General features: G+C 47.7%; 1 protein-coding gene across 10 annotated transcripts in view; it reads left to right on the top strand.

Moving 5' to 3' along the window:
* Positions 1 to 19,096, top strand: part of CLEC16A (C-type lectin domain containing 16A) — a 199,954-nt gene that overhangs the window by 54,776 nt on the left and 126,082 nt on the right. For all 10 annotated transcript variants that reach the window (XM_014849914.3, XM_014849916.3, XM_070484931.1 and 7 more), the window contains 2 exons: positions 9,013 to 9,142; positions 13,001 to 13,101. In XM_014849914.3, coding sequence (XP_014705400.1) covers positions 9,013 to 9,142; positions 13,001 to 13,101 — 231 coding nt within the window. The remainder of the gene's footprint in view (positions 1 to 9,012; positions 9,143 to 13,000; positions 13,102 to 19,096) is intronic.

The raw sequence follows: 19,096 nt of genomic DNA, 5'->3' as shown, positions 1-19,096 counted from the left end.
CTGCGTACCCTGCCATCCCCATCTTAGTGGTGAAATCTTTACCTGACAAGGTGCTATAAAGCACAGGAGTGAAAAGGCATGTGGTCACAAGTCACAGTTTTGCCCTGACCTGACTTAAATGTGGCATCAACATGTTTTTCCTACAAGTACAACACCCAGAATTCACAGCTCCTCCATGTGTAAGCCCCAACAAGGAAGTTGTGGGAAATGAGTGTGCACCCCGGGACCCTCCACTCCCATCCCCAGTTTGCAAAGAAATTGCTCTGCCTCAGGTCCCGAGTGATGGGCAACTCATTCTGAAACCAAGAAAATCACAGGGCCCTTAAATCTGCAGAAATTGAATGCTAAGGAGAGGAAGAGGGCTGCCCCCGGCCCCATGGCCGAAGGAGTCTTCACTCGGATGCCCGTCCCTGTCGTAGCTCGCTCTGCAGCCTGAAAGGACTGTCTTCTCTTTTTGGATTCGCTTAGAGCACTGGCTTAATAAACAGACCTGAGACCAAAGAACAAATGTTTTGAACTTCTTGTTTGAAAACTAGAGTTGGGCTTTTGTTTTTCGCCTATGGAAAAAGAGAATGTCCGTTTCACGGCCTGGCCCTCAAAGCCTGCTCTTTCCTGGAATCCCAGCAAGGGCACGGCGTGAAGGCCACAGCACTGACTTTGAACTTACCAGGGCAGCTGGGGGCTGGGGTGCCTGGGAGTCTGGAGCCCCAGCTTGGCCTTCTTTTGAAGTCTGCTGAAATGAAATAGAACCCTGGCCTCATTTCTGGCTCCTCCTGCAAAGCCAGAGGTAACCCCAGGCCCAGCAGTTTCCTGATTGGGATGAGCCAGGGACTGCCTATTGAGGGGTCCAAGTCTGAGTCTCAGACGCCTGAAAGGCTGCCCCTGAGCAGCTCTGTGACCCTGGGCAGGTCATTGCTTCTCCACTGGTAGAGGGGGCTTCATGATGCCCAGCCCTCAGGTCGTCAGAAATGAGAGCATCAGTGCCTCAGCATTTGGTGCTTGACGCAGGAGCCCTGAGTGGGAACCCTGGCCAAGAAGGAGAGCAGAGTGAGGAGCTCGAAGAGAAGGGGCGTGTGTCCTTGGTTGAGGGGACTCTGTGCTGGGGCACCTGGCGAGTTTCTGTTGGGCCTGTTTCTCTGCTAATTTCTATAATGAATACATGAGGTGGGTGAGCGCATGCAAGCATGTGTGTGTTTGAGAGTGAGTGAGACAGCAGGATGGGAGAGAGGAGAAGGATGGGTAGGCTGGCCCACCGTTGTAGAGACATGTGGGAGTGCCAGCTTTCCAAATGGCCTTAACTGGGATAAAGGGAAGGATCGTAGGTGAGTTTAGACAAGTCCTCTGAAAAGCAACTTCCCAGAAAAACATTCTGAATTCAGTCTCGTGCTATTTAGTAAAAGATAACAGAAAACAAAGGAGGAGGTACCCCAAATACTCAGCACATACACACCCTGTGGTTGCCAGGTGCTGTTTGCCTCTTGAAATGCTGCTCCAAAGCCACCAGGAGCCTGCAGTCCTTCCTTTGTGTCCTGGGTTAGCAGCAAGGGCATCTTTCTCCTCCTTCCCTAACCTTGTTTTCACGGCCTTCCTATGCTCCCTTCCCCTCTCTTGATTGTCTGTCCTCGCTGTGATTGCTGGAATGTAGAACACAGAGGGCAACTGGAAAAATTCTTGCATCTGTGAAGTCAAAGACTGTCAGGAGGTCATGCCTGCCATTTCCCCGAAAAGCACTTCATTTACCAAATGTTAATCAGATTAGATTGTACATCATCTGGCCAAGTTGATGAATTATTGGTGTTATTTAAAAGATCAGAGTGTCAGAGTATCGGGGAAGTGCATGGGTTTGGCCAGAGTTGTCATATTGAGAGGTGAAAGTTGACGTCCTTGGGTCCTGAGGGTCCTCAGGCCTCTCCTGTACGTTCGCCTTGCTGTGCAGCCATCACCACCATCCAGCCCCGGACCTCTGTTCATCTTCCCAAACGGCCTCCATCCCCATTAAACGACTCTGCATTCCCCTCCCCAGCCCCTGGCAACCACCATTCTACTTTCTGTCTCTCCAAATTTGGCTGCTCCAGGGACCTCATATAAGTGGAATCATACAGTATTTCGCCTTTTGTGACTGGCTTATTTTACTTAGCACAATGTGCTCAAGTTTCTTCCATGTTGCAGCTTGTGGCAGGATTTCCTGCCTTTTTAAGGTGGAATTTTTTTTGGATCTACTACGTTTTGCTTACTCATTCATCCGTTGACAAACATTTGGGTCGCTTCCACCTTTTGGCTATTGTGACTACTGCTGCTACAGACATGGGTGTGCGTATCTTCTGCTTTGGCGGTTTTCGTGGAAGTGATAGAGGCCAAGGAGGCCTGGGCATGGCCTGCTGAAGCCAGAGGAGCTGGAGATTTAGATTCTTGCTCCCAGGTCTGCAGCCTCACAAGTGCGTTCTTCCACTCCTGGAGGCTCGAGACTTCAGCTCTGTAATGGGATCATACCACCCGTCAGTCTGGGGTGCTGGAGCCTTCTAGATTATGGGCGATGGTGCCTGGCACAGGAACTAACACCACACTGGCGTTCGTTTATACAACCCAGCCGACGGGTAGCGCCAGAAAGCAGCCCACAGCAGCCAGAGGCAGAAGCTCCCCACCTAATCCCTCTGTGCCTCAGTTTCCCCTTCTGTCAAATGCAGAGATTCTGCCAGATCGGCCTTGCTCCAGCTGTGGAGTCTGGAGATGGTTTTAGGTGGGACAAAGAGGGCCTTAAAGCCCGTGTGGGAGGATTATCCTTGAGTGGTTTGCTCTGGGGGCAGCTCATGTGTGGTGAGCCTTGGGTCAGCGCCTCTCTACGGTCCCTATCTCCCTCATTTCCCTTTGTCAACGCACACAACGGGCCTCAGCACCTTTCCGTTCATTCGTCATGTGCTTTTCACAGTTGCTTTCTGTTTATACTGGTTTTATGCTTATAGTAGTAATTTTTAAAAACTTTTTATTTGAAAATACTTTCAAATTCACAAAAAGTTGGCAAAACAAAAATAGTCTAAAGAGAACACCTGCTTACCCTTTACCCACTTTCACCTTTGACGTGTTATATCATACACCATCTGCTTGCTTATTTGTATTTTCTCTCTCTCTACGTGTGCATGTGCACACACGCACACACACACACACACACTTTTTTTTCAGGATAAGCTAGAACCGTCATGCTCCTTCCCTTCTGGAAGCTTCAGCGTGCGCTTGCTAAGAACAGGGTATTCTCTTCCATGACCACCATACAGTCGTCAGCTTCAAAGTGGGTTTCTGTGGTCCCCGCTCAGTTTATCTTTTGGCCGAACCATGTCCTTCATGGCGTATTTCCTCCCTCCAGTGCCAGATCCACTCGGGCCAGGCAGCGCCTTCAGCCGCGATGTCTGTCGAGCCTCCTCACTCTGGAACACGGCCACAGCCTTTCTTTCTCCTTTACAACATTGACGTTTTTGAAGAATCCAGGACCTCCCCCTCCTTTGTTTTAATAAAATGTTTCTCTTTCTGTCTTTGATGTTTCCTTGGATTAGGCTGAGGTTTTGCATTCTTGGCAGGAATACGGTGTAGGTGACGTCATGTCCTTCTCGGGGTGTGTCATCTGGAAGCACCTCGTGTCCTTCTGTCCCTCGTGGGTGATGTTGGTTTTGGTCACCTGGTTAAGGTATTGCCCAGTTTCTCCACCATAGGATCACTTTCTCTTTGCTTTGCAACTCACCAGCAATCCCTGGGGGGCACTTGGAGATAATACAGATATCCTGCCCTCATTACAATTCCCCCTTAGACTCGGTGCCCATTGATGGTTCTTGATGGATCTAGTCAGGATGGTGGCAAAACATTGGTTTTCCAATGTCAGCACCTTCGTGTGTGAAAGTCAGCCCCCGGCATTCCACTGTGAGCAAGATTCCTCCCTTCTCCCCATTTATTTGTTTATCTATTCTTGGCACAGGCTCATGGATTCCAGTTTTTTACTGGTTCATATTTTATTACTGTATTTCAGCAATTTAGTGCTCAAGTTGTCCCAGATTTGGCCTTTGGGAGCCCTTTCGAGCTGGCTGCTCGGTCCTGGCCGTGATAAGCCCCCCATCCTTTTTCCAAGCAGTCCTTCTACTTCCTGGCGTAACAAGGTATTCCAGGTTCACCTTGTACCTGTCTGCCATCCCTGGGATGAGCTCTTACTCTGCAAAGCCTTTGTTCCTCTCAGTAGGCGATGGTATTGGAGGCCACAGTCTGAGCACCGGATGTGCTCATTGCTGCTGGGCTGTCTTGCTTTTTGCCCCTTTCAATGGACAGAACTAGGAAATACATGCGAGGATATACACAAAATACACATTTATTCAAGCACGCATGTACATACATACAAACATGCATAGACATATTTTAGAAATCACAAGTTTGTACTAATATTTCCAATTCCGGGCAGTTCCCAGAGGGCTCTTTCCCGCCTCCCTCCATTCCAGAGTTCTGTGTCTCTTCTTCCACAGTGAACACCCTGGTTCCCAAAGACATCAGCACATTCATCTGCTCAATCCTATAATACATCTAAAATGCTTTAAGAATTGTTTATTGTTTAATGAGCAAAGAGTTGAGGATTGTTTGCAATTCTCCCCCCACCCCCCACCCCCAGAGCTTCACCTGCCCCCACACTGAGAGGGGAGAGTCAGGCTTGTGTTCATAAGCTGCTTGGGTTACTCTGTCCTGCCTGGCTTTCTTTTCCTCCTTCAGGTGAAGCAAATTTGAATATCTTCTTATTCGTTTGAAATAAATTTGGGTTCTTTTTTTTTCTCCCAGTTTAGGGTTCTCCCTTCCCATTCTTAATGATTTCTTTTTCAAAATATACGGAATATTAACAAACTCAAAAACATGCAAAAAGTTATGTTCAAAGAAGTGTCTCTCCTCCTATATTTCTTCCATCCCACTCCCCCCACCTCTTGTAGATAACCAACTTGATTATTTTCTGGAATATCCTTCCTGTGTTTCTTTTTATAAAAAGAAGCAGATTTATGAATGTTTTCTTATTTTCCCTTCTGTCTTAAACACAGGGTAGCACACTGTATGTATGTTCTTTGGCACTGTGCTCTCATCACTTATTAGCAGTATCTCCGGAAATCACTCTATATCTGTTCACAGCAATCTTCCTCATTCCTTTTCACAGTTGCACTGTGTGTACCATAGCTTATTCAACCAGTCTTTACGCTTGGGCATTTAGGTAGTTTCCAGTATTTTGCAATTACAGATAACACTGTAGTGAATACCCTGGTGTATGTGCATTTTCCTATTGTTGGAGGTGTATTTCCAGATAAATTCCTGCAAATTAGATTGCTCAATTGAAGCATAGAGTAGTGATTTCAAGTTTCCTTTTAAAATGTATTTAAGTAAAAAAAAAAAAAAAACAAAGTGAGATAGTTCAAATAAAATGATGAAGTAAATAACAAGGAGTCCAGGCCACACACAGACATGGCAGAAATTGTGAAGGCCGGCAAATGAGTGACATCTGAGTAAAACGGCTAGATTAGTGCCTCAATCCCTTCAGACCCCAAAATAGAAACCTGGTTGGGGTGGGGGCTCATGGTATGGTAACTGAGGTTCAGACGGAGCCACCCTGGGAATTCATCATCGGATCCTGAGTCCTGGCCCCAGCGACCATCAGTGGGCATCTGTGTCCACAGGAGCCCATTGATGCGCTCGCCCCAGTGTGGCGCATGTGCATGCACCCTGGGAGGGAGCCAGGCTGCACCGGGGCAGGTGTGGTGTCAACAGGGCGATGTGGGCATAGGGACCCGGAAGGCTATGCAGAACCATGTCAGACGTTCTGGTGTGGCGTTAAAGAGGGGTTCCCTTTGACCCCGAATCACCAGGAAAGGTCAAATCCTCTTCGGCATCCTCTTTTAAAGATGGCTGTACATTCCATTTTAGAATGGTGAGAATCTGGGGAGACCCTCTCCCCAAAAACCTACTCCCCACTCCTCTCATGCCCACATAGCACTTGGCATACAGTGTCAGGGAGTTGGCAGACCCGAGGTAAGAACCACTACTTTTAAGAGTTGTTTGGATAAAATTGTTGAAAAGAAGGGGGAAGAAACAGTTTTGGCATTGGAAGAACTGCTCTGCATTCATCTAGAAAACTGATCTAAGTGGAGCAGCTCCTCCCACAACTGTGCTGGCTGGATGAGGAGTGGGGCCGGGGGGCAGTGGGTGCAGCTGCGTGGGCCATGGTGACACAGCCAAAGTTCAGGAACCGTGCTCTGCATGGAGAGGCCTTGTGGGCCTGGTCCTGCACCTCCCTCCTGACGTGGGAGGTGGCGAGGGGGAGCAGTCCTGGCTTTCGCTGCTACTTTTAGCTGTATTAAAAGTCACTGCATTTCTGGGTTCTGTTTCCTGATAGACAGTATCCAGGACCAAACCAGTGGTTTTCAGGCAGTTTTGTGTGAAGCTCCAGAATTCCAGAAAGGAGCTTTAGGGGCCTCTGTGGAGTGCGTGAGGGAACCTGTGGTCGGAGACATTTGGGTACCCACCTGCCCTTTACCTGGAGCAGCTCTGCTCTCATCCCTTACTGTGGTGGTGTGCCCTGGGGGGTTGTCATTCAAAGTTAGTATTCCACTGCTTAACAAAGTTTGATGAGCACTAGACTAGATTATCTGTGAGCTTTCCTCTGCTCCGGAATTCTGATAGTGTCCAGGGAGGTTAAAAAGCTAAAAGCACTAGGGCTTGGCCCCGCAACCTTGGGGAGTCCTTGAAGCTGAGTTCCCGCCATGTCAGCCAGGCAGGGAGGAAGGGGAGCTTGCCGCAGTGCGGGAGGCAGGTCAAAGGTCACAGGGCAAAAGCCAGAGGCTGACGCCATAGTCTCACTTGGTAGTCTCAGATGTCTTCGATAGCACACCCCATCAGTAAACACAAATAAATACATGATTGAAGCATGCATCTCCCAAATATATATGTATTTAAAAAGATGAGAATAATTCAAAATAAGGCACTGCCCAGTGAATCATCTTGCATACCCACCGAGGTGTCTGCTCCCACTGTGGAGAAGCCTGGGGTCGTGGAGGGCACCTGAGGAGCTTGGTGGAGGCGAGATGCAAGGACCGGGAAGAGTGACCGTTCTCAGCCAGCAGTCTGCCCCCTCTGCTCTCAGCCTGGTCCAGGTGCCAGTGGACGACTGTTGACTTAGAAGTTCCCTGCGAATTGACTCACTTGACCCACTCTACGGCAGAATTCCAAATGCTGTATGTCGCTGCTTCCCCTTGAGGAGGCGCAACGTAACTCCCCACTCCTTAAGTGGGGGCTGCGCTTAATGACTTGCTTCCAAAGAGCATGGAAGGAAAGGAGGAAAGGTTAACTCTCCAGGGGAGAAAGCTGACCAAGAGATGCAGATTAACATCAGCAGTCAGAAGTCAGGTAGACAGCCTGTCCCCTTGATATGACGTGATGAGAAGGGCGCTTCCCCTCTGTGCTCTTCCTCCCAGAACCCCAGTCTAATTATCGGAAAAATATCAGACAAACCCAGATTGATCGACATTCCTCAAAATACCTGACCAGTTCTCCTCAAACTGTGAGGTCATCAAAAGCAAGGCAAGTCTGAGAAACTGTCACAGCCCAGAGGAGCCTAGGAGACAAGGTGATTAGACATAACATGGTATCCTAGATGGGAGCCTGAAACAGAAACAGGATATTAGGAGAAAACTAAGGAAATCTGAATAAGTATGGAGTTTCCTTAACGAAACAGTGGAGAGGGTGTCCGAGAAGAGGGTGTCTCCGGTGGGGTGGCATTTGAGCTGAGCCTTGGGTGACGTGATTGAGCCATGCCTGGGTGGGAAAACCTGGGCTGAGAGCATTCTAGGCAGAGGAGACAAATGTGTAAAAATCCTGGGACAGAAACAAGCTTGGGCCGATCAAAGAAGTGCGAGAAAGAAGCTGAGCACAGCTGGAGTGGCATGGGGTGGAGAGGGCCAGGCGGTGAGGTCAGCCGTGGAGGGCGGCCAGGCCGTGGAAGGCCTTGACACCATGGAAGGTGTTTGGATTTTGTCCCGAGCGTGCTGGGAAAGCGGTGGGTAGTTTTGAACAGAAGGATGACTCGAGCTAATTCCCACTTAAAATCACTTGGGTCTATGTGGAGGCCGAACATTAGGGGCAAGAAAGGCCGCAGAGGCCTGGGGGGAGGCCCTGCGTGAGTCCCAGGGAAGACAATGGCAGCAGCTGGCACAGCCCCAGATATGCGCCCAGCTTTCTGGAAACAGAGATACGGGTTCACATCTCATCATCTTTTTTCCCCTCATTATGTCTCCCAAAGATGGAGGAAATGACTTGAACTTTGGGTTCCAAGAACTAAATATTGGGAGGTCCATACCCGCGCGTCAAAGAACTCTGACAGGCACGCCTTACGGCACAACCACTTTCCATCTCTGATGCTTCCTTTACTGGGTCATACCTTTTCCTGAAGAATAGAAATATGCACCATGCTTAAGTTGCTTGCTACAAGGTGCCCTTATTTAATCGGGAAAAATAAAACAAGGTCCCTAACCTCTCTCTGCCTTCCGCAAGTAATAAGTGGCAAGAGAAAACAAAAGGCTTCGCTCATGGCAAAGCCTTTTCTGAAATGTAAACAGTTTCAGCATATTTTCAGTGAATTCGGTTATGTTTTATTAACCACACATCATTGCTTCTACACTCCTCAACTCCTTTGGGAAGGAAGTGTGGTATCAATAAAGTAAAATAAATGCCTCTTAAAAAAATCATGAAATAAATGATGGCAATTTGTGCTTTCTTGTGGAAGTCAGGGCCCTGTTTCCTGGCATTGCCCTGATGAGAGGAAAGAGAGGTTCTGGCCTCTGTCTTATTTCTCCCCAGCGTGTTCCCAGGACAGCGTGCTCCTGTCACCTGTTGAGCGTTTGCTTGACGTGTTCAGGGCAGTTTCCTCGGGCTTCGTCTCGAACATGAGTATGTCTGTAAATCCAGGTCTGGGAAGCTGTCTGGGCTCATCCCCGTCTTTGTACTGGTTTCCAGAGATAGAGATGGTGATCATGGAGCGCAGCAAGCTCCCGGAGCTGGCGGCCAGCACCTCCGTGCAGGAGCAGAACACCACGGACGAGGAGAAGAGCGCCGCCACGGGCTTGGAGAGCGTGCAGTGGAGCAGGTACCGCTGGAGGCCCGCGTCTGTGCTCACGCTAGGGCTGCGGGGGGCCGCCCAGAGCCAGCCCGGCAGGCTGCAGGCCGCTGCTCAGTCTCTGGGTGAGAAGGTCTGAGCTGTGAGGGTGGGTGCCTTGGCCGGGTGCTGCTAAGGCTAACCCAGGGCCTCTGCCTGCCACCCAAATGGCTTCTGCCTCTCGGCTGAGCCATCCTACCATTCTCTGCCTCTCCCTGGCCACCACCCTGGCCCTTCCTGAGAGGCCACAGGGACAGAGCTGGCACTCGACACTGTAGTTCTCACCCCTTGGAAAGAGACTGACTCAGACATGGTGCCACTGCCCTCAAGCACTTCGGTGCTGGGTCCCATCTTAAAGGGTGTGGGCCGCCTTGCAACCACTCCTGGCACTGCTCTGTCCTCCCAGGAAGCATCCCCCTGGGAGCAGCCTTTGGATCTCCCTGTCTCATTCATTTGCTGCCACCAACACCACTGTCTGTAGGGCCTGCCCCTGTGACTCAGCCGCTTGACTCAAAGCTGCTGTCCGCTTTCGGCTTTTTGCCCGATGGTTGATTTCAGTGACGGCCTGCCGAAGCTCCATCCTCTTACACTTTCGAGATGCCACATGTCCTGGAACCTTGGTGTAGCACCACCCCTTCCAGAGTAGCACTGAGGGGAAGGCCGCTCCCCAAGTGTGCAGTGAGCTGTTGGGAGAGCTTCTTCCTTTCAGCATTATTTCCTTATCAAGTGGCCCCCTGCACAGACCCCTGCGGTCACTTCCTAATCATGCCTTGGTGTTAATAAATGCACAGCAGGCTGGTTTCTCTGTCAGCCTCCAGGACATTCACCTCCTGGACCTCAGGGTGGGGTGGCTGAAATACACACACACCCCATCCCGTTATTAATCCAATTTCAAGTGCAAAGTGGAAACACACCAATTTTTTCCTCCACATCTTGTTTATCTCTGCTTGGCAAATGTTTCAACTATCTAACAGACAGTATTAATTTTTATCAGATGCGCAAGGGAGCCACTATTAATTGTGGTTAAATAAAAAACATGGGAGTGCCATGTGGGCTATAGTTGTAAGTTACAAAGACCTTTTCGATTGTGCTTGGCACCAAAATTGTAACTCCTGAAGCTCTGAAAATGAAGGAAATCATTCTAAACACAGAAAGAGAGGGGAAAATAACCCCTTGGCACAGCATTAGTTAGAATGTGAATAATTGGGGAAACTACAAATGATGAGCCGTGGGGTCTGCTTAAAGCACATGTGGATGCATCTACTTCCTAGAATGTTGGCTGCTGCTCTTCGCTGAATACTGTCATGGTGTGTTCAGTTTTTTGGGATCTAATAAATGGAGACAGAGCACCTATTTTACACAGTGTTGTAATATGGTAGCTTTGCCACAGGAAAAAAAAAATACCCACGTATTGTCAAATAAAGGTGAACAGACCAGAATGTTATCTTTGAATCTTGGGGTTGAGACTTCTTTTTTTTTTTTCCCCCTGAATTTTAGTGAAGAGAGGGGTATTCTTAACTTTGGTTGAGATTGTTTCTTAACTTTCGATGACTAACTGGCATCTTTTACCATGTGGCTGTAATGGAAGCTGATCCTGGTGCCTTGAGTTGGGTCACACGCAGGCTTGTCGCCCTGTAACTTTGGGCCAGAGCTCAAAGACCAAATGCCAAGGAGACCTGGCCCAGGTGGAGGAGTTGCCTTCTCCTTGCAAAGGTGTTGACTTGTTGCTTGTCAGAAGTACCACCTTGGACTTTTGTCCTCCCAGTTCCTGGCGCTGAGGGTAAGGGCAGCGGGCAGTTTGTTCTCCTTGAAATGAATTGCATCTTGACATCGGTCCACTTGGCCAAAGAAACAGCACAGCACAAAACGGACTGTTCTTAGAGTCACTGTCCATGAGGGGCTGCATCTGCGTCCGTGGATAAACGTAGGCCTAAGAAACTAAAAGCCATTCGGAGCGCTCATTCTTTTCTTAAAAAAATTATAAAAGTCGTACACGTTCAGAAAATGTAAAAAAACCTTGAAAAGTATAAAGAAGGAAAAAAAAGTCTCTATGGTGCTAGCGTTCAGAGGCAGCTGTTACTAACGTTTTGGTTATTTCCTGCCAGTCATCTTTAGATGCCAATTTAGTGGGAATTCTACCCTCCTCCTCCCCAATAATTTATACTATCCCACGCCCATTACTTCTTCTTCTTCTTCTTCTAATGTCAAATCCCAAGCATCTTTTTCGCTTTATTGTACTCTGAGTAAACACAATGCTAATGGCTTCCTAATACCTCATCTCATAAAAGATGGTGCATCCACCCAGCCCTCCCTCGGCCACTGGGCGTTTGGTTATTCATATTATTCCCAAATGAAAATACGATCCAAATGCCAAGCAGCTGGTTTACGAGAAAACATTTGGTACTTTATCCTGCGCTTCAGTTTGCACGTATTATCCCTGGGGCCTTACGAAAACCCAAATCGACATACGGCAAAACTATTCACGCATCTGAAAGGCGATGCCCAATCCGGGGCCAAGAGCATCTGGGGCTCAGGAGAAACAGAGCCCGAACGTAAACATCCCCTCTAAGTTTCTTCCTTTAATTTCTGTGTGTCACGTGTTTATTTGAAATGTTATGACAAGTACATTTTCACTACTTTCTCTTTTGCTTTTCTCAATTTAATATTTTGAATCGTTGGTACTTTTATGGAGTCCAAAATTCAAAACACTGTGCAAGCTTATGCAGTGAATAGTCTCCCTGTTCCTCTGCCACACCATTTCAGTCCTCCGGACCACTCATATTGACAGCAGTTGTGTGTCCTTCCAGGGGCTAAGTGTGCCCTTGGTGACGTATCGAGGCGCTCTGCTCTCTTGGCTTCAGCCTGACCTCCATAGGGGCTGCCATAGATGGTCACTGGACCAGAGCCTCCTGCCTCCAGGCCAGATCTGCGCGTGTTCTGTTATCCTTGTGCTGAAGCCTTTCCGGGCCAGGCCCTGCACCTGGGAGGGCAGCATTTGGGGTGTGCAGTTTGTGATACTTGCAGCCATTCTGTAGATCTCACCCACCAAGTATCAGAGGTGGGAGACCTCATATCAGTTCTTAGCAGTGAGGGAAAGTCAGCCCAAGACATTGCTGCCAGGACTTGCCAAAGTGAGATCCCGGAGAGGTGCCCTTGGAACATTTGATACAGAAATCAGATAGCAGCTCCGTGGACTAGCATTTCCACTATATGCCTGGCCCTCTGTTAAATGCCTTTTTAGTCATCATTTTGCCTGAATCCTCACAATAACCCTGTACGGGTTTAATCCTCATCTTACAGATGGGGACATGGACAGATTTCAGGTAACTTACCCACGGGTTTGCCACTCAGCGGAGACAGAATCAGAATTTGAACGTAGGTGGTCTGGCTCCAGGCCCACATTCTGAAGTTGTTGGGATTTGGTGGTGCCCTGTCTGGTCCTGATGTCTGTCACGTGACCCTGTTTCCATTCTCCTGTCACTGTTGGAAGTGATGATGTGGTCTGTCTGTGCGCTCTCTGCCCACGGGCGTGGGAGTGCCACAGGAGCAGGCACTTTGTATCATTTATCCCACATGTCTGGGACAGCTGGTGACCAATCGTTGAGTGATAAGGTGGTCTGTTCCCTAGTCATTTTCCCCTCGAGACAGCAGCTTCCCATGGCCAGAGCCTGTGCCTCATTTGTCTTTGTGTCCTCAATGCCTGGTGCTGGACTGGGCACACAGGTCTTGCTGCATGCTGGTGGCAGAGCTGTAAGAGCAGAGGCCGCTTGCATCCCACATGCAGGTGGGAGCAGTGAGGTGTTCACCGTGTGCACCACGAGGCTCAGGCATACCCCTCCTCTTTTCCAGACCTTTCCTGGATATGGTGTACCATGCCCTGGACAGCCCGGACGACGACTACCACGCGCTCTTCGTGCTCTGCCTCCTCTACGCCATGTCTCACAACAAAGGTGAGCTGCGTGCCGCGCCCACCCGCCTGCCGGGCAGCCCACCCCTCTGCTCCACGCAGGGAAAAAGGAAAGCTGCCTTCCTTGAGGCCTTTCTGGTTTCGGCGGACTCCCACAAAACTTCTCTTCAGCCTTGTTAGAACTTCTCAGGTGCTTTTCTACAAACTAAAGCCACAGGAATTGGTTAGTCAGGCAACATGGGGGGAAAAGGGTTCAACTGTTGACTAACCCAATGTGACTTGTCTTCACACTGTGGTTTCCTTTCGACCCCTCGCTTTACAACTGACTTAGCAGCCGACCTCTTTCCTAACATCAGAACCGAAATCAGTCAAATTGTAATCTTGGTTTTGCTATTTATAAGAGTTGATGTTCTTGATCTGGGCTCAGAACTAAAATAGACTCTGGGTGGATTGTGTGGAAGCGTAGGTTTCCTTTCTGAAGAAAGGTGTGGTTCGCTGCTTCCCCTGTTGGGGCTGAGTGGTCAGCGTCAGCCTCCGCGGAGTTGACAGACGCAATTAGGATTCATTCATTCACTTCCTCACTGGGAGCAGCCGCTGGCCTGCGCCCCACCTGGCTTCACACGGGCCAGTTCTGAAACCTCCACGTCGGAAGCTCTTCGAAGAAGCAATCAAGAATATTCCTTCTGGCCCTGCCGAGAGCCGGGCTTGGCCCAGATGAAGGTTTGCATCAAAGTGACGTTTTCGTAGGTTTTTCTTAAGCTTCTTGGGAGGTGGGTGGAGGTGGGTTTTACTAAGACAGCGTATGGCTAGAGACATTTAAAAAGCACTCAACATAATGAAGTATTTCTTTATTCTTAAATCATTAATTGTGATCAGTAAGTTGACTAGTGGCAAAAGAATATATAGTGAAAAAGCCTGCCTTCCCACCTTTCTCTTCCGACTCTTCTTCAGAGGGGGTTCATGCTACCAGCTTCTTGTGTCTTTTTAAAGGCATCCATGCAGAGCAAAGTACGAGCACGTGTGGTTTTAGTTCTGCAACTGCCCCCCAAACAGAAATGGAGGTGCTGCTTGTCTGTTCTGCGCCTTGTTTTTCTCACGTCATCACGTATTAGCATGTCATTTCCCATCCCTGTAGGACTGCCTTGTTCTTTTTAATCATGTGTCTATGCCATCGTTGACTCTGCCATCCCCTGATTGAATGACACTGAGGCTATTTCCAGGCTTTTCCTACTGTAGACGGCACCGACCATGACGGCTCTTCTCATGCATGAGTCATGGCGCTCACAGCAAGTCTGTGGATCCAGCCTGAGACTTCTCAGCCTGAGAAGCCTAGCAGGCTCCGAATCCTGCTGACGCTTCCCTCCACAGTCTCGTCCACTGCAGGGCTTCTGCGATCCTGTCCAGCTCCTGGCTGGGTGCCCAGCACGCAGGAGCCCTCAGTTACGGGGAGGAAACAGAATGCTGTGAGACTGACTGACTCCCACCCGTGGATCGCCCGGCCCCCCTTGTGTTCCCTCCTCGTTCTGGCCCTGCAGTCTGAACTCCGGCCATTGCATGCTGGAGACTCCTCCCTGGGAGTTTCAGCAGCACCTTGAAACAGTCTGTGTAAACTACACTCATCCCCCAGAAATATACCCGGACCTGGTCACACTTCTGCCATTTCTGGGTCAGTTGAAATTGCCAACCAAGGTTGAAACTGCCATGACCTTTAGCTCCTTCCCTCCTTTGATCCCAGCATTTAGTCATCAAGTTTGTCACTTCTCCCTCTTCAGCCTGTCTGATCAGCAGAGTTTATCTGGGTCCAGCTCAGCGCCTGGCTCTCAGTAGGTGCTGGGGGCGAGAACAAAGGCGTGAGAGCACATCTGAGATGTGAGATCTGGGCACGTCCTTCCGGTGGCTGTCATCACAGCCTCCCCGAGGGGTCGGACACATGCCATTTTATAACCCGTCCTCCATAGCACTGCCAGGCCATCCTCTGTGGACCGTGTCCTCCCCTGTTCAGGAACCTCTGGTGCCTTCTTCCTTCCCTCGAACTCCACCCTCCTGTACCTGTCATTTTGAGTGTCCACATTGCACCTGCCATTCCAGCTCCATCTGATTCTCCTGCCTTCCCTTCATAGACGCTGGGCTCTGGCCCAGGCGTTCACATTTTTATGTAGTGATAGAACTCTTTCATAGGGATGAACGTGTGGTTGCTATCATGGTACCCACTGAGCTCTTTAAAGTTCTTTTGGTTGCAAGCAACAGAAACCACCTTTCATTAACTTGACTAAAAGGGAAAGTCTATAGGAAGGCCCCTGGGGCAGCTCACAGGATCCAGGAAGTTGCTGGAAAGCCAAGGGCAGGGCAGGAACCAACCAGCTCCAGGGACTTCCCTCAAGGTGGATCCTGATTTGGCCCCAGCAGATTGCAGGCTGGGAGTCTGTCTCCATTCAGGTTTCACATTCTGAGACGAGAGATCTGATTGCTCCAGTTTGGTGGTGTGCCTAACTCTGAGACAGTCGGTGATGGCTGGGAGGTCAGGGCACAGCTCCCCAGGGGGCTCAGCTCTGTCTCTAGGAATGTTCCCTGAGAAAGGAGTGTCTTTGGGAGCCTGGCAGCCACCCTGGTTGGTGCTGGCATGCCTGCCTCTTCCTGGCTTGTCTGCCCCCTTCTTGTTATTCATTTATGTTTTTTCCTGCCATTTTCTCTGCCCCAACATCACCACCTATTGAAATTCTGCTTGCCTGTCAAGGGTCCACTCAGAAGTCATCTTCTCCAGGATTTTCTCTCTCATCTCTGCAGGTGGCAGTCACTCTCAGTTAGTACCACCTAATGTGGCAGGCACATTTCATACATGGCTCGATTTGATTTGCTAAAGTTCTGTCAAGGATTTTTGCATCTGCATTCATGAGTGATATTAATCTGTGATCTTCTTTGTAATTCTCTTATTTGCTCTCAGAGTTATGTTCACCTCATGGCATGAATTGGGAAGTATCCCGTTCTCCTGAATTTTCTGGAGGAGTTTTTGTAGAACAGGTGTTATTTCTTCCTCAACTGTTTGATAGAATTCACCAGTGAAGCCATCTGGGCCTGGAGCTTTCTTTGAGGGAAGGGTTTTGACTACTCGATTTCTTCAGTAGATATAGGGCTATTGAAGCTTGTCTGTTTTTTCCTGAGTGGGCTTTGTAGCTTGTTTTTTCCAAGGAATTAGTCATTTCATCTGAAGTGCTGAATTTATTGGCATAAACTTGTTTCTTATATTCCTTTATTATCTTTTCTAATGTCTATAGGATCTGTAGTGATGTCCCTTTCTAATTCATGGTATTGATAATTTAGGTCTTCGGGTTTTTTTCCTGATTAGTGTAGCTAAAGATTTATCTATTTCATATTAATTTTTTTTTTTAAAGATTTTATTTTTTTCCTTTTTCTCCCCAAAGCCCCCCAGTACCTAGTTGTATATTCTTAGTTGTGGGTCCTTCTGGTTGTGGCATGTGGGACGCTGCCTCAGCGTGGTTTAATGAGCAGTGCCATGTCCATGCCCAGGATTCAAACCAACGAAACACTGGGCCACCTGCAGCGGAGTGCGCAAACTTAACCACTCGGCAATGGGGCCAGCCCCTATTTCATATTAATTTTATTGATCCTGTCAAAGAACTTTCTGTTGGCTTCCTTGATTTTCCTGCATTGTTTTTCTGATTTATATTTCATTAATTTCTGTTCTTATCTTCATTTATCTTTAGCTGCTTCAGATTCGTTACTGTTCTTTTTATAGTTTCTTAAGACAGAAGTTTAGATCATTGATTTTTTTTTGAGCTAATCAGCTTATTTTTCTTTTTAGTTAACATTCAGTAAAATTAACTCTTTTTGTATGTAGTTCTATGAATTTTAGCACATGTATGGATTTGTGTTAACACCACCTTAATCAAGATGTGTTACAGTTCCAGCAACCAAAAAAATTGCCTCATGCTCTTCCTTTTCAGTCATACCCTCCCCATACCAGTCACTGAGTTTTAAAGTTTTATTCTTTTATAAAATAAGAATTTAATATTGTAAATTTTCCTCTAAGCACTGCTTTAGCTGCATGCAATAAATTTCGATATGTGTGGTTTTACTTTTATTTAAAATATTTTATAATTTTCCTTCTGATTTCTTCTTGTCTGTTTTCTCATCTGTATAATTTCTAGCTATGTTTCTATCATTGATTTTTCTTCTGGTTGTTTTTGGATCATGTTTTCCTTTTTTTTTTTTTTTTTTGCATTCCTGGTAATTTTTGATTGGTTGATGGTTACTGTAAATTTTACATTGTTGGATGCTGAATTTTTTTTCCTTTCCGTATTTTTGGGCTTTTTCCTGGAACATGGTTAAGTTACTCGAAATCAGTTTGATCCTTTTCGAGGCTTACTTTTGAGCTTTGTGGGTGCTAGTCCAGAACAGCCTTCAGTCTCAGGCCCACTTGGCCCTGCTGCCGAGGCAATCCGCTTCCGAGGACTCTACTGGATGAGCCGTGGTTAGGCGGTCTTTCTGCACTGCCATTGGGAACGTGAACTCTCCTCAGCCCTGTGTGAGCCCCAGGGATGGTTCCATCAGTTCCATCCTGTGGGTCTTTCCCTTTCCCTCACATGCATGCACAGAGCAGAACTTAGCTGAAGCCTCAAAAGGGACCCTCTGCAGCTCTCTCTGCAACTCCTTCCCCTCTAATACTCTCTCCTGTCAATTCTAGCCACTCAGCCTCTCTCTTCTCATCTCAGAGAGACCGTGGGCTTGGTTTGGGTTTTTTCTCTCCATGCTGAGGCCTGGAAACTCTTTACAGACAGTGAGCTGGAGCAATCACTGGGCTCACCACCTTTGTTTCCTCTCTCTCAGGGTCATTCTCCTATGCTGCACAATTTAATGACATATGTGTACACCCATGAAACCATCACTACAATCAAGACAGCGTACAGATCCGTCAACCCAAAAACTTCCTCCTGCCCCTCTCTCACCCCTCTCTTCCTCCCCTCTCCCCAAGCAACACTGAACTGCTCCCTGTCACTATAGCTATTTCCATTTTCTAGAATTTTACATAAATAAAAGCATGCAATATATATTCTTTTTTTGGTATGTTTTCTTTCAATCTGCATAATTATATTGAGATCATCCATGTTGTTGTGTGTATCAGTAGTTCATTTCTTCTTATTGTTGAATAGTATTCCATTGTATGAATGTACCACAATTGGTGTATCCATTCATTTCTTAATGGACATTGGGGTTGTTTTGGCCATTAAAAATAAAGCTACCACGAACATTTATGTACAAGTCTTTTTTGGACATATATTTCCTTTTCTCTTGAGTAAGTACTGAGCAATGGGATGACTGAATCATATGATAGGTGTGTAAGTTTGTTTGTTTTTAAGAAAAACTGCCAACCTGCTTTCCAAAGTGGCTGTATAGTTTACATCCCACACCAGTGTGCAAGAGTTCGTGTCTTCACAGCCTTGCCAGTAGTTGGTATGGCCGCCTTTTTAATTTTAGCTGTTCTAATAGGCATGTAGTGGTGTCTTACTGTGATTTTAATTTCTATTTCCCTAATAACTAATGATACTGAGTATCTTTTTAAGTGCTTCATCTGCTATCTCCATATCTTCTTTGGTGAAATATCATTTCAAATCCTTTGCCCATTTTTTAATGGATTGCCCGTTTTCTTGTTGCTGAGTTTTGAGAGCTCTTTATATATTCTCGATACAAGTCCTGATACAGATGCTTTATCAGATGAGTTTAGCAGAGATTTCCTTCCAATCTATGGCTTATCTTTTCATTTGCTTAACAATGTCTTTTGAAGAGCAGCTGTTTTTAATTTCCATGAAGTTCCCATGACACTTTTTTATTCCTCTTTTTCTTTCTCTATTTTCTCTCCCATTCTGGACTGTCCAGTCTCTAAAGGTGGAGACCATGTCTCTCCCGGTGCCCGTGCAATACCCAGCTTAGTGAGTGTTCAGCCCCCAGCCTCTCCCAGTGCCCGTGCACTACCCAGCTTAGTGCGTGGTCAGCCCCCAGCCTCTCCCGGTGCCCCTGCAATA

This window comes from Equus asinus, chromosome 14 (genome assembly GCF_041296235.1).
Source record: "Equus asinus isolate D_3611 breed Donkey chromosome 14, EquAss-T2T_v2, whole genome shotgun sequence".
In the NCBI taxonomy this organism is placed as follows: Eukaryota; Metazoa; Chordata; class Mammalia; order Perissodactyla; family Equidae; genus Equus; species Equus asinus.
The sequence above is the reverse complement of the archived record's forward strand: the minus strand, read 5'-3'. Positions and strand labels throughout refer to the sequence as shown.